The 16263-nt window shown below is 38.8% G+C and overlaps 1 protein-coding gene across 15 annotated transcripts in view; it reads left to right on the top strand.

Moving 5' to 3' along the window:
* The window catches only part of CDC42BPA (CDC42 binding protein kinase alpha), a 322452-nt gene that overhangs the window by 166051 nt on the left and 140138 nt on the right, over window positions 1-16263 (top strand). For all 15 annotated transcript variants that reach the window (XR_005986974.1, XM_041750305.1, XM_041750332.1 and 12 more), the window contains exons 10-11: window positions 474-640; window positions 9491-9613. Coding sequence is in view for 14 of the 15 variants with exons in the window: in XM_041750305.1 (XP_041606239.1) it covers window positions 474-640; window positions 9491-9613 (290 nt within the window). In the remaining variant the exon portion in view is untranslated. The remainder of the gene's footprint in view (window positions 1-473; window positions 641-9490; window positions 9614-16263) is intronic.

Genomic DNA, 16263 nt, shown 5'->3' with positions numbered 1-16263 from the left:
TTGCTTATTTATTTTGTTTTTCTCTGTTTCTGTCATGGGAGCATAAGTTGTAAATCGGGCAAGTGCCAATTTTGCTCACTGCTCAATGTCCAGCACTTCAAATATTTTTAGCTAAATTGTATTGAATTAAAGGAAGCATTTCAATTTTGAGTCCAAATTCTGATGAAGAGGACCATGTGTGTGCTTCTGACTCCTGTTTCACTTACATGGTCACCTTGTTTTCAGTGAACATCATTTTATAATATGCAGTTATTGAAATAAAAAAATATTTGGGACTACTTTTCATTTTTTAAAAATGCTTCTAAAAAGTGGTTTGTGTTGAGTTTTGCCAACAGTGTGTTTTCCTGTCTCCCGAGATGGCTACCTGTAGCTAGGTATTAAAGTCCATGTTTTAAACAGACAGCTGCAGGAGGCTCTCTTTGCTTCTTCGGACTTTCTCTTCTGTGTGAACTCACATTTGTCTGTTTCTTCAGTGTTCTTTCTGATCGGAGCTGTTTACGGGTCACGGCTGGTCCTGCGTCCCTGGACCTTGACGTCAGTGTCCAGCGGACTCTAGACAACAACCTGGCCACTGAGGCATATGAGAGGAGAATTAAGCGCCTCGAACAGGAGAAGCTGGAGCTGAGTCGGAAGCTTCAAGGTAAGTATGTTATAACGATGGCGTCTTCCTTTTGGGGGCTGGACTCAGAATTTGAAGAACTGTTGATTATGGGGGGTCATTGTATCTTGAGATTTTTGTATGAAGGTGAAACACATGCAATTGAATACACTTATGCAGAATACAAAGTAATACTGTTTATGTAGACTCATGATATGAGCAGTAACCCACAACAAATCGATCATCTCTCCTTGGGTATGTGTGCCTGGGAACACCCCCCTGGGAGAAGGAGATGGGGCTCATTGGGAGAAAGGAGCCCTTCCCATCCAGGGTAGCGCTCTGTGTCACTGTCTTATTTCCTTAGCCTGGCAAGCACAACTTCCTGGCAAACACTGGCCTTCTCTGCACGAGCACTCCTGTTGTGATACCTGATGACTGGAAACTGCACATGACTTCTCTTGGTCCCTTACACGTCCAATAATCTTGTCCTCTGCCTGACCTCATCTGCTTGGGTCTTGACATTGCAGTATCTGAGATTCTTTATGAGTCTCCATTTCAAGCAAGCCCTGCATCTTTTCCTGTTGGTGGTGGGCTAGTTCCAGGCACCTCCTGCCTTCCTTCAGCTACACTGTCACCTATGCCTCATGCCAACCTTCGATGGATCCTCATGTCCATTGCTCTGTCTGTCCCACTCCCTTGCCTGCTAAGGTGCCTGCAACCACGTTTCTGGAGGTCTTGTACTTGGGACAGGCCAGGTACTGACTGGTGGCACTTCTGATTGACCTGCATGGGTCTCCAGGCGACTCTCAGGGAGCATTTCTCAGGCTGCACCTTCTTACCTGTCAGCCTCTGACTGAGCTATTTATCCCCCTCCTGACAGCTCTTTCTGCTTTTGGCTTCTGGGACACTTGAATCTCCTGGTTTTCTTTTTCCTCACAAACCAGTTACTCTGTCTTGCTTCCTGAGTTTTCCTGGACTCTCTGACCTCTGAATGTCCAGGTCCTGCAGAGTTGTCCAGTTTCTGACTGCTGAGAGCTACAACCTTCCAGGCATCATTAAGCCCTCTCCTTGTGTCACACCTCATGACTCATCTGCCAGCAAACCCCGGCAGCTCTGCCATCACAGAAGATCCAGAGTCTGATCACTGCTCACTCTGCAGCTACCACGCTGTTCGCATCACCACCACTGTCTCCTGCCTTCTCTTAAAGCTTTCTAGCTGCTTCCCTCACTTTACCTTGTTCCCTCTTCTCCCATTGCTCTTTCTGTTTCAGCCACCCTGGGTTCCTTGGCTGTTCTTTCCACAAACTGGGCATGTCCCCACCTCAGGGCCTTTGACCCATCTATTGCCCTGCCTTAAATTTTCTTCCTTTGGTGTTCACATGATTCATTCCCTTTCCTCCTTCAGGCTCCTCCTCGAGTGTTACCTTTCAGTGAGGCCTTCCCTGACCACTCTGTTTGAAACCTAATCTTGCTTTATCTCCAGCACTTACTGTCCTGTCCCCCTTTCCTGCTGTATTTTCTCCAGAATAAAGGACATAACATACAATTTATTTTACTTCTATTGTGAATGAAGGAATGTATGTATAAATAATCAAAAAGCTTATAGCTTTTAAGAGAGAAAGAGTCAAAGTTTTACAATAAAGTTTTGCTGGTATACCAGTAGAGAAAAAAACTACAGACGTCAGTAAAACAGACTGCTTTCTATTTTTCAATAAGTTGCTAAGATCTGTGCATGTGTATTACTTCTTTTTTTGTGTATGTGTATTACTTCTTCCTTGCAAGTTGTTTGTTTTGATTTTTAATTAAATGTCTTTACCATATGTCATTGTGTAAATTTAAGATATACAACTTGTTAATTTGATACGTTTGTATACCGTAATGAGATTGTCACATTAGATAATGTGTGTACCCCTGTGTATAGTGTTTTTGTCCATATTATGACACTGCATTAGATCTCTGTGACTTATTTACTACCTGTTGTGAGTTGGTACCCTTAGACGAGATCAGTCTTATCTCCCCACTCCTGCCCTGTCCCCTGGTAACTACAGTTCTACTCTACTCTTAGTTTTTCACAAGTTTTTTAGATCTCATATATGAGTGACATCACATGTGCTTATCTTTCTCTCTGTGACTGAGCGTTGTGTGCTCATGGTCCATCCATCTGTATTGTCACAAATGGCAGGATACTGTCCTTTCTCACGGCTGACTAACATTCCATTGTGGACATATGCCCCCATGGGCCTTCAGATTGTTTCCATATCTTGGTTTTAGTGAATAATGCTTCAGTAAACATGGGGGCACATATATCTCTTTGAAACCCTGCTTTCATTTCCTTTGAGTATATAACCAGAGGTGGAATTTTTGGATGGTCTGGCAGATCAATTTTTAAGTTTTCTTTTTAAAGATTTTATTTATTTGTGAGAGACAGACAGAGAGAGAGAGAGAGAGGCAGAGACACAGGCAGAGAGAGAGAAGCAGGCTCCATGCAGGGAGCCTTACGTGGGACTTGATCCCAGGTCTCCAGGATCATGCGCTGGGCTGAAGGCGGCACTAAACCATTAAGACACCTGGGCTGCCCAATTTTTAAGTTTTTAAGGAAACTGCATAACGTTTTCAGTGGTGTTTGCACCGGTTGATATTCCCATCAGTTGCATACAAGGATTCCCTTTTCACTACATCCCTGTCAGCACCTATGACAGGTCATCTCTTGTCTTCTTCTTGATGGCTGTTCTGACAGGTATGAGCATTGTAACATTTCATTGTGGTCTGTTGTTTTTCTGGCCTCTGTTTTATTTGTTTCTGCTCTGAACCTTATTTTTTCTTCTCATTTGCTCACTTTGGGCTAATTTATTCTTTTTCTAGTTCCTTGAAGTGCAAATTAGATTAATTGAAATATTTCTAATTTCTTAATATGTACATTTGTTGCTTGAACTTTCTCTCAGAACTGCTTTAATCCATCCATTTGAACTTTCTCTCAGAACTGCTTTAATCCATCCATTCCACAGATTTGGTATGTTGTATTTTTGTTGTCATTTGAGAAACTTTTTATGTCTTTTTTTATTTCTTCGTTGACCCAGTAGTTGTTTAGAATATTTAATTTCCACATATTTGTAGATCTCACTTTCCTCTTGTTGATTTCAATTTCATACCATCATGGTCAGAAAAGATGATATAATTTCTTCTTATGTCCTATCATATGATCCGTCTTGAAGAATGTCCTGTGTGCACTTGAGAAATATGTGTATTATGCTGGTGGTGGGTAGAATATTCTGTAATACCTGTTAAGTCCATTTGTTCTAAAGTAGGGTCCGATTGCAACATTTCCTTGCTGATTTTCTGTCTGGATGGTTCATCCATTACTAATAGTGGAGTAGTGAAGCCACCTACCATTACTGTACTGTCTGTTTTTTCCTTAAGATCTCTTAGTATTTGCTGAATATATTCCAGTGCTTGGGTGTCATGAGTATATATATTTATAATTATTATGTCTTCTTAATATATTGATGCCTTTATCAGTATAAAATGATCTTTGTCTCATTACCATTTTTGGCTTGAAGTCCATTTTGTTTGATGTAGGTATGGCTGTTCTCACTTTTGATTTTCACTTGCTTGAATACTTGGAGTATTATCTTCCATCCCTTCACTTCGAGCCTATGTATATCTTCCAAGCCGATGAATGACCTTTTAAGCAGCATATACTTGGGTCTTGTTTTTGTTTGTTTGTTTTTTAGAGAGAGAGTGTGCACATGCACAAGCAAGGGGAGGGGGAAGAGTAGAGGAAGAAGGAGAAAGAATCTTAAGTAGGCTCTGTGCGGAGCACAGGGCTCCATCTCATGACCCTGAGATCATGACCTGAGCTGAAATCAAGAGTAGGGTCTTAACTATGTGAACCACCCAGGCACCTCCTGGGGTTTTTGTTTGTTTATTTGTTTTTAATCCATCCAGCCACTCTGTGCCTTTTTATTGGGAATTCAATCCATTTACATTCAGGGTGAGTATTGATATTTATTTAAGCACTTACTATTGCCATTTTATCTTTTGCCTTCTGGTTATTTTGTCTTTCCATTGTTTCTTTTTAACTTTTGTTTCTCTCTTTGCCATTTGGTGGTTTTCCATGGTGATTTGCTTCTTTTCCTTTTTTTTATGTTTTGTGTTTCTGCTCTCAATTTTTGCCATGCGTTAACTATGAGGTTAGTATAAAATGTCTCCTAGATAAACCAATCGTTTCTCTGCTGAAAGCAACTTACCTTTATTCACCTATAAAGGTTCCATCCTTTTATGACTCCTTTTTTATATATCTGGTGTCACAATTTTATCTCTTTTTTGCTATGAATTTGTTACCAAATTATGATAGTTAAAGTTATTTTTTTTTAAGAGAGAGAGAGAACCCAAGCAAGGGGCAGAGGGGGGGGGGGGGGGGCAAAGACAGAGAAGCAGACTCCCTACCGAGCATGGAGCCTGACTTGAGGCTCGATCCCAGGACTCAGAGATCATGAGCTGAGCCAAAGACAGATATTTAACCAACTGAGCTACCCAGGGACACCAGTTATATTTTTAATGCCCCTTTCCTTTAGCATTTATGCTACAATTAGGTATGTAACACTGTTCTGAAATGGAGTCACAGTTTTCTAATTCTGAATGTTTATCATCTTAATCAGAATTTTCTGTGCTTTCAGTTTTTCATTTCAGTTTTAAGAGCTCCTTTCAACACTTCTTGTAAGGCAGACCTGGTGATGGTGAACCCCCTCAGCTACTGTCTGTCTGTCTGGCCTTTATCTCTCTTCATATTGGAAGGATAGCTTTGCTGGATGGGATATTCTTGGCCTGGGTGTTTATGTCAGTCCTTTGGATGTGTCATTCCCCTCTCTCCTGGTCTGTAGTCTCTGCTGAGATATCTGCTGATACTCTCATGAGTGTATATCACATCCTTTTTCCCTGGTTGCCTTTAACATTCTTTACCATTGACTCTTGACAGTATTGTTATAAGATGTGTTAGTGAAAGTCCTTTTATATTGAGTTAGGAAGGTGTTCTGTTTAGGTGTGTGGACTTGTGTGTTTAGTTCTCTCCCTAGTTTTGGGAAGTTCTCAACTATTATGTCTTATATAACCCTCCCTGTGATATCCCCATTTTCCTTATGCTTGGCTGTCTAATAGAGTAGAATAACTCTTGTAGCATTTCTTCACTTTTAAAAAATCTCAGTTCTTCCTCACAGAGTCTCCCTTCCATCCCATCTACTCTCTCTAGTGCTTTCTAGGGCATCTCATATATTGAGTCCTTCAGCTCCACAATTTTTGTTTTTTTTTTCTCAGAATTTTAACTTCTTTCATTAATTTTATTCCTGAGTTCATTGAATTGCTTTTCTGAGTTTTCTTGTAGGTCATTGAATCTCTTTATAACTGCTATTTTTGAATCTTTTATCAGTGAGAACACCGTGTTTCGTGTCTTTGAATTTGATTGCTGGAGAATAGTCCTTTTCTTTTTGTGAGACCTTATTACTGTGATTTTTTTTCATAATGTATCATGAAATGTACCTGTGCTGTCACATTTAGAGTTTGCTAGCAAACAGCTTTCCTGTTTAGGTAGTTTTTCTCCCTGGATTTGATTCTAAGGGAGGGTTCAGCAGGTTGTCAATCAGAAGCCTTTGTTTTGTTTTCCAGAAGGTGGCGCCATAGCACAAGTTTTTAGTTTCTCTTGGCGCTCTGTCTAACCCAGAATGGAGCTAGGACAAGGCTGGTTTGCAGTTTTCAGAACTCAGCCTACCTTTGGTTTCTAAATACCACAAAAGGAGATCTGGACAAAGCCTGGCTGGGGCTCTCTCTTCCTCAGTCTGTCAATTGTGGAAAATTTATTCTGCCCTTATGTCTCCTACCTCATGACATTTCTTTATCTGGCAAATGTGTTGATGGGGAGACTGACCATGTATTTGAGACAGACTCTCTTCCTTGGGCAAGACTTTTATTTCTGAAATACTCTAATACTGGAGGAGACTTCAGTCTGAATTTTAGAAGCTACTAACTTCCTATGCAGTTCTCCAGATACAACAAATGCACCACGATGAAAACAGCACCACATATTTAGGGATCTCGAAGTCTCCAAATTATTTCTGCAGCCCCACCCATTCTCCAGAAGTTGTCCTGTGTTTTTACTCCAGCATGATATCCCTCAGTTTAGGGCAACTTAGAGTCTAAGCCTGCTTACAGAATTGGGTAAAGTTGATACGTCAGAGGCAGCTGCCAGAGTTCCCACCTCAGAAGGTCCATCCCCCTCTGTTTTATTGTACTTGGTCCTCTTTGCTTTCTTAGATACATGACTTCTTTAAAAATAAGATTTTTGCAAGTCACGTATTTTTACTTTTTGTGGTTGGAGTGATAGACCAGGTGCTTCCTATTCCTTCCTATTCTGAATGAGAAATTCTTATATACCAGGCTTTTTTGATGTTTTGAATTATCATGTTCTTAGAAACTATCATTATCTGTGATTGGTATCATTTGCACAAAGCAAGCATAATGAAAATGTGGGATCATTGCCTTTTTGTATTAACTCCTGTTTCATGCAGTGGCATAGGTTTTCATTCAAGCTGCTTCATGCATTTGTCAGCTATTTTTTGAACACTGATGACCCAGGGCCTGTTCTACACATGACTAGGGAGGTAACAGTGAGCAGAGAAAGAGAAAAATACTTGCCCATGCAGTGCTTACATTCTACTTTGAGGAGACAGATGCCAAGTCAAATACAGAGCAAGACCATCAGCTGAGAATGAGGAAAGTGGGGAGTGTATTAGATTATTGACAAGAAAAAGAGAATATGTGGAACGAATAAATGGTCTAGGGACACAGCCGAGGACTGCCAGTCATGCCAAGCTGTTTGATGCCAGTAGACCTGAATTTGAGGTGACTGTGTTTTCTTCAGCCACTTTGTCAGCTTCTGGGGTGGGAGCACAAGTCAGAGAGTCAGAGTCCGCCAAGATTGGGGCCTTCTAGGGTGGCTGAAATGGAGGAGAAGAGGTCAAAGAGGTGCAAGGTCTGTGCACAAAGCAGGTATTGTAGTGATAGACCATGGAATCCAACCTGGGTAAGTAAGGAAGAAAAGAGAAAAAAACTGATTAACCTTAGGACGGTGGATTTGATCTCTTGGTGGGAATGAAGCATCGCTGAAGTGATCCCTGGAGTAAGCACCTGTAAAGATAAGAGATAGAGAATGGTGTACTTGAAATCAAGATTTAGGAGGCCATATATAGTTTTTAAGTAATGGAAAATTGTACAGTAGCATTTCTCACTAGGTGGACTGCTAGCATTTGGGGCAAGGAGATTCTTTGATGGGGGAGACTGTTCCACATTTTGTAAGATACTGAGCTTTCTTGGTTCCCAGACACTGAATACACTTAGCCATCTCCTAGCTACACCAGTGTCAACACCCCTCGCTCCCCTCTGTACACACATACACATTTCTAAGTTCCGACGACTTGAGAATCACGGGTCTAGAGTGTGACCAGTAGATTTGGTGGTTTTCCTGGAGAGAGGTCAACCAGCTAGGTTGTTTTGGGCTGCAAATCATAGAATTCTTAAATAATAAGGATTTATTATCTCATGTAGGGAGTCAGAAGTAGACTGTGCCAATACTGGGGTTAGCTTCTCTATGATTCTCATGGCTTTCCTCTCATGATTCTACCATACTGCTAAAATTCCCGGCTTCTTGTCTGCACACATGTAGAGACCAAAAGAAGCAGGTTCACTTCTTTCATTCATCTCTCACTGTGTAGAAGATTTATACCTTTCCAGGAAGCCTTCCGGTGGACTTCTTTTCTAGGAACTATTAATACTCACTGGGTCACATCCCTAATTCTTAACCAGTACTGGCAACATAGAATGGGTCCACCATGATTGATTTAAACTATCTTCCAATTTGGCCAGCCTACCTTGTCAATGCACATTGTAACCTGATACCTGCATTTGGTTCATGAGCAGGAGGGCAAAAACCCCAGCAGTGTCTACATGGGGGATATGTGTGCCTAAGAAGCTAGAGTGTTGGATGGATTGTCTATTTTGATGTTAAAGTCACTAAGAATAATAAGGGTTGTAATGAAAAGAAGGGCAGTGAACAATATGTGAAATTGTTAGTCAAAGACAGAATAAGAAAAACAATAGATGATAACTCCAGCAGACAAGTAATGGGCATTTTAGCAGACTGGGATTTACAGGGTAGACAGAGGTAGCAAAGAGGAGCCAGGATGCCTACCCACCTCCAAGTCCTGCAGGAGGTGGAATCTAGGAGAAAAAGTAGCTGTTACTCGTGTCAACTGGCTATTTTTATATCTCCCTGTTTCTACTCCCAACCTACCTTTCTTTCTTTCTTTCTTTCTTTCTTTCTTTCTTTCTTTCTTTCTTTCTTTTTTTTTTTTTTAATTTTTTTTTTTTTTTTTTTTTTATGATAGTCATACAGAGAGAGAGAGAGAGAGAGAGAGAGGCAGAGACACAGGCAGAGGGAGAAGCAGGCTCCATGCACCGGGAGCCCGACGTGGGATTCGATCCCGGGTCTCCAGGATCGCGCCCTGGGCCAAAGGCAGGCGCCAAACCGCTGCGCCACCCAGGGATCCCTCTTTCTTTCTTTTTGAGAGAGGGGCAGAGTATGTGTGCACATGCATGTGCAGTGTTTGAAACAGAAAATCTCATGTTAGTAGGCAGATCCTTTCCTATGTCTATTATACTTTTTAAAAAAAACATGCATTGGAGTTTTGAGACCTAATTGTGATGTATTTATATGCTTTTTGTCAATGGGTAGATGTTTTGATCAGTATAATTACATTTTTTCTCTAGAAATAAATATATTAGTTTTAAAAAACTTGAAGTATGACCATATTTCTCATTTTTTCTTCTGTTCTCCTCTTTTTGAAGAGTCAACACAGACTGTCCAAGCTCTACAGTATTCAACTGCTGATGGCCCACTAACAGCAAGCAAAGATTTAGAAATAAAAACCTTGAAAGAAGAAATTGAAAACCTAAGGAAACAAATAAGAGGTAAATTTCTGTGATTCACTATTAATTCAGTTGAGTAGGTTTTTCAAAAAATGTTTTATTGACACACAACATTTATTGGGTACCTGTCATGTGTTATGTGATGGGAGCTCTGTGGCACTGAGGGAAGAGCAAGTAAGAATGTTTTCTGCCTGAGGTGCCTATCGGGGCTCAGTCAGTTGAGCGTCCAACTCTTTATTTCAGCTCAGGTCATAAGATTAAGCTCTGCACTGGTCTCTGTGCTGGACGTGGAGCCTACATAAGATCCTCTCTCTCCCTCTCCCTCTTGCCTTCCACCCTTGCACATGTGTGCTGTCTCTCTCTTTCAAAAAAAAAAAAAAGTTTCTGCTTTCAACGAGCTCATGTTTTGATCTGGGGAAAAAATAGTTTTTGCAATACTATGAAAAAGCTGTAAGAAAAAGAAGCATAGGTACATGGAGAATACTTAGGAGGGGCACCTAACCATGGTTTAAGTTAACAAAGATGATGTTTTGGAAGACCTATTAGTTTGTGACATTTAGTTGGGATTTTTCTGGCATAGCATAGATATGAATAGGGGAAGGAGTGTAAGGAGTGAGGAAGGACAGTGTAGATAAGGGAACTACATGTATGCTGACATCAAGGCATGTGAAAATTTATTTTCTCTGTAATAGTTACTTTCAGCATATTGATGAGATTTAATTAAAATTAATTTGGGCAACTGTTGATATGCCTGTTACATCCATTCATGCACTTATTCTGCTCATTCAGCAAGTATTTTTTGAGCATCTACTGTGTGCCAGGTGTTGTTTTAGGCTCTTGGAATTTGGTACCAAACAAAATGACAAAAATCTTTGTTTTTGCTGAAGTGGAAGCCTCACAACAGACATAGAACAGGAACAGTATAACTTTGTACATGATATAGTATGTTAAAAGGTGGGAAATACTTAAAAATAGAGCAGAATAAGGAGAATGGGTCAGATGTAGAAGATGAGGAATTCTATAATTTTCGGTAGGGTAGTCTGGGTGTAAGCCTCATGGAGGAAGTGACATGTGAACAAAACCTTGAAGAAGATGAGAACTTAGCCATGCATTTAAATGGGAAACATGTTCCAGGCAGAAGAGCTAGCCAGTGCAAAGGCCCTGGAGTCAGAATGTGCCTCATGAGTGCAGTTAGAACCAGAGGACAGACAATATGGCTGGAGCAGGAGCAAGCAAGGGAGAGTGGAGGAGGTGAGACTAGAGAAGTAAAGGTCTGGGGAGCCTGACTGTTAAAGGTTCTTGGCTTTTTCTTTCAGTGTAATAGGAGCTTTTTGCAGGGTTTAGAAGCAAGGCACCTTACCAAAATATAAGAAGAGAGACAGGGAATATATCACTGTATATTACTGTATCAGTAATATATCACTGTACATATGCCCCACATTTTCTTTATCCATTTCTCTGTCTATGGACATTTAGTTAGATTGCTTCTGTGTCTTTACTATTGTGAATGATGCTGTACCAAACATCTATTTACTATTGTGAATGATGCTGTACCAAACATCTTTTCAATTCACTGTTTTTGTTTTCTTTGGATAAATACTCAGAAGTGGAATTTCTGGATCCTATGGTGGTTCTATTTTTTAATATTCAGAGGAGCCCCCTTTCTGTTTTCCAAAGTGGCTGCATCAACTTACATTTCCAACAGTGCACAAGTGTACAAAGGTACTAGTTTAGCTAGGATAGTTAGGCCTCCAGAAATACCATTTTAAGACCAAAATAAGTGATGGAGAAGAAAGAATCTGATAGAGTCTCTTTTATAAAAAGGACTGTTTAAAATACCATGTTAATACTTTGCTTGAATATACATGGAGCTCTTGAATTTGGTAATTTATGCTGTTCTATTTTTTTTAAGTGGCTCCCTTCCTAAGAGAGATCCACTTATCAAATTTCTGTATCTTCCCAAAATTAAGATAGATTAGGAAAATGATAAGCAGAATCCTTTGCTTTGCTATCAATACTAAAGCATCAATAGCAATGAATGTGTTAGAATTCTTGGACACTGAAGAAGGAGTAGACCAGCTGGGACTGTCAGTGATTTATCTTCAAAGAGGTAGTATGGATTGGGATGATTTACTCATAGGCCCATCTTTCTTACTAACTCTGAGAGGGTTTTTTTTTTTTTAAGCTCTAAGAGGGTTTTTATTTTATTTTAATTGATTCCTTAGGATTTTCTGGGCTGATCTTCATGCATCTGCAAACAGGAACAGTTGTATTTTTGCCTGTTTGATCTCTGTGCTTTTTATTTCCTTTTATTGCACTGGCTAGAACTTGCAACATATGTTGAGGAAGAGAGCTGATAACAGACATCCTGGCTTTCTTAGGGGGTAAAGCATACAGGGTAATGTTAGCTAGGGTTTTTTTTTTTTTTTTTTATTGATGCTCTTTACCAAGTAAGAAGTTCCCATATATTCCTATATCTCTCAGGGTTTTTATCACAAATGGTGTTGAAATTTGTCAAATATTTTTTCTGCATTTATTGATGTGAATATGTGATTTTTTTTCTTTAGTTAGCCTGTTAATATGATGAATTAGATGGATTGATTTTGAAATACTGAACCAAACTTATATCCCTGGAATATACACATCACTGGTCATGGTGTTTATTTTTATATATTACTAAATTTTATTCCTAGTATTTTGTGAAGAATTTTTGCATCTGCATGTGTGAAAAATGTTGGTCTTTGGCTTGCTTTCTTTCTTTCTTTCTTTCTTTCTTTCTTTCTTTTGCCTTTGTTTTTGTTCTTTTGGTTTTTTGTTTGCTTATTGAGATATAATTGACATACAACATTATATGAGTTTTAGGTGTACATATAATGATTCAATATTTGTATTGTGAAATGATCACCACAGGAAGTCCACATAACATCCATCAGTACATATAGTTACAGAATTGTTTTCTTGTGATTAGAAATTTTTAAGAGCTACTATCTTAACAACTTGTAAATGTATAGTATGGTAGTATTAACTATAATCCTTGTGCTGTACATCACATTTCCAAGACTTACTTATTATTTAAGGAAGTTTGTACCTGTTGATCACCATTCCCCCTTAACTCACCCTGTTCGCCTTTGCAACCACCAATCTGTTCTCTGAGTTCAGATTCCACATATAAGTGAGATCATACAGTATTTGTCTTTCTTTGACTTACTTCAATTAGCATAATCTCTCAAGGTTGTTGCAATTAACAAGGGATTCATTTCAATGACTCAGTAATATATCACTGTACATATGCCCCACATTTTCTTTATCCATTTCTCTGTCTATGGACATTTAGTTAGATTGCTTCTGTGTCTTTACTATTGTGAATGATGCTGAACCAAACATCTATTTACTATTGTGAATGATGCTGTACCAAACATCTTTTCAATTCACTGTTTTTGTTTTCTTTGGATAAATACTCAGAAGTGGAATTTCTGGATCCTATGGTGGTTCTATTTTTTAATATTCAGAGGAGCCCCCTTTCTGTTTTCCAAAGTGGCTGCATCAACTTACATTTCCAACAGTGCACAAGTGTACAAATATTCATTTTTATGTATATCCTTGCCAGAACTTGTTATTTCTTGTTTTTAGAGTGACAGCCATTCTGACAGGTGCAAGGTGATCTCTGACTGTGGTTTTGATTTTCATTTCCCTGGTAATTTATGATGTTAATATCTTTTCATGTATCTGTTAGCCATCTATATGTCTTCTCTGGAAAAATTGTCCACTCAGATCCTTTGCCCATTTTTTAAATTGGATTTTTTGTCAGATATATGATTTGCAATTATTTTTTCCCTTCTGTTGGTTGCCTTATTTTGTTGATGGTTTCCATTGCTGTTCAGAAGTAAGTTTGATGAAGTCCCACTTGTTGATTTTTGCAGTTGGTACCCCTTGTCTGGCTGTGGTATCATTGTAATGCTGGCCTTATAAAGTGACTGAAAGTATTCCCTCCTCCTCCATTTTTAGAAGAGTTTGAGAAGGACTGATATTAATTCCTCTTAAAATGTTTGGTAGAATTCACCAATAAAACCATCAGGTCCTGGGTTTTCCTTTCATCATTCTTACTCATTACTGGTTTGTTCAGATTTTTTAATTCTAATTTGGTCATACTTGGTTCTATGTTTCTGTAGATTTATCAGTTTCTTCTGGGTTACCCAGTTTGCTGGCATGTAATTGTTCATTGTAGTCTCTTAGGATCTTTGTATTTCTGTGATACCCATTTAAATGTTTTCTCTTTCATTTCTGATTTTGTTTATATGAGTCTTCTCTTTTTTTCAGTCTAGCCGAAATTTTGCCAATTTTGACTGTTCACAAAACAGGTTTCATTAATCTTTTCTTTTGTTTTCCTGATGTTTATTTCATTTACTGCTGCTCTGATCATTGTTAATTCCTTTCTTCTGCTAACTTAGGTTTAGTTTGTTGTTTTTCTAGCTGCTTGATATATACAGTTAGGTGTTTGAGATCTTTCATTTTTTAATGTAGGTGTTTATTACCATGAACTTTTTTTTAGAACTGCTTTTGCCATATTCCATAAGTTTTGGTTTATAGTGTGTCCACTTTCGTTTGTTAAAAATATTTTTTAATTCCCCTTTTAATTTCTTTTTGTGATCCATTCAGGGAGTGTTCTGTTCAATCTCTACATTTTTATGAGTTTTTCAGTTTCCTCCTTTATTGACTTCATTTGTAAATTGGTGGTTTTCTGTAGTATTATGCTTTGATTCCCTTCTCTTTATCTGTTGTATAGCTACTATAGTTGTTTGCTTTTTGGTTATCATGAGGCTAATACAAAATACCTTAATTATAACGAGCTGATACCAATGTATGTTGATACCAATTGCTCCCTATTTATTGCATAATTGCTTTAAGTATTTTTTTTGAAGATTTTATTTATTCATGAGACACACAGAGAGAGAGAGAGCAAGAGAGGCAGAGACACAGGCAGAGGGAGAAGCAGGCTCCATGCAGGGAGCCCGACATGGGACTCAATCCTGGGACTCCAGGATCATGCCCCGGGCTGTGAAGGCAGGCATTAAACCCGCTGAGCCACTCAGGGATCCCAAGTATTTTTTCTTTATATGTTTTAAAAGCACATCAGACAAGGTTATACTGTTTCCTGCAACTGTGAAATATGATTTAGAGAACTTAAGAGGAGGAAAAAAATCCCTATGGATTTACCCATATTTTTCTATGCCATCCTCACTTGCTTGCTTTCTGATATATTTTGCTGAGCTACTTGTTCTGTTATTTATTTTCTGTTTAGATAATTTCCTTAAGCCATTTTTTAAATTTTTTTTTTTTATTTATTTATGATAGTCACAGAGAGAGAGAGAGGCAGAGACATAGGCAGAAGGAGAAGCAGGCTCCATGCACCGGGAGCCCGATGTGGGATTCGATCCTGGGTCTCCAGGATCGCGCCCTGGGCCAAAGGCAGGCGCCAAACCGCTGCGCCACCCAGGGAACCCCTTAAGCCATTTTTTAAAGATACCCCCGCTATCAGCAAATTCTCTTAGCTTTTATTCATCTGAGAATGTCTTAATTTTTTCTTTATTACTAAAGAATATTTTTGCATAGCGTGTTGGATTAATAGTTACTTTGTTTTAGCATCTGAAAAATACTGTACCACTTTCTTAGGACTCCCTGGTCTTTGAAGAGAAATTCACTGTCATTCTGAGTATTTTTTCTTTTATCTAAAGTATTTTTTTCCTCTGGTTGCTTGCAAGGTTCTTCTCCTTTTATAGTTTTCTGATGTGTAATGGTGTGTTTTTGCATGGATTTTTTTGGGTTTATTCGGTTTGGGATTTGTTCTTCTTAAATCTGTACGTTCATGTGTCTTGCTAAATTTGGGATGTTTTTAGACCTAACTTCTTTGAGTACTTTTACAGACCTGCCTACTTTCTCTTTTCTTTCTGGGACTCTGAAGATATGGATGTTAGATCTTTTGTTATCAACCCACAAATCTTGGATCTCACAAATCTTGGTTCATTTTTGTTTTCATTCCATTATTTCTCTGCTGTTCAGATTGGCCAGTTTCTACTGTCTTATCTTCCATTTCACTGATTCCTCTGATCCCTCCTTTGTACTGTTGAATACATCTACCCAGATTTTTGTCTTATTTATTTCTAAAATTTCTGTTTTGTTTTTTTTTTTTTTGTAAACTTCTGTTTCTTTGCTGAGACTTCCTGTAGCTTTACTTGGCTCTTCTGTTTGTTAATTTCTTTCAGATACATTCATAACTGCTCAGTGAAGCATTTTTATCATAACTTTTTAATGTCTTGTCAGATATTTCTTGTTTTCTTTTTTGAGATTTTGTTTATTTGCTTTAGAGAGAGAGGGCAGGTGAGCAGGGGGAGGGGCAGAGGGAGAAGGAGAATCTCAAGCAGGCTCCACACTCATCAGAGCTGGACATGGGGCTCAGTCTCAGACCCTGAGATCATGACCTGAACCAAAATCAAGAGTTGGAGGCTTAACTGACTGAACCACCCAGACACCCCTTGTCAGATATTTCTAGCATCTCTACTATTTTAGTGTAGCATCCGTTGATTTTCTAATCTCATTCAAGTTGAAATTTTCCTGGTTCCTGATAGGATGAGTGATTTTCAATTAGTGATTCTGGATTTTGTTTAAGCCTTCCATTTTTAGTTTGCTTCTCCTTG

Source organism: Vulpes lagopus, chromosome 1, assembly GCF_018345385.1.
Source record: "Vulpes lagopus strain Blue_001 chromosome 1, ASM1834538v1, whole genome shotgun sequence".
Classification (NCBI taxonomy): Eukaryota; Metazoa; Chordata; class Mammalia; order Carnivora; family Canidae; genus Vulpes; species Vulpes lagopus.
Note: the sequence above shows the minus strand (reverse complement) of the source record. Positions and strands in the feature narration are given on the sequence as shown.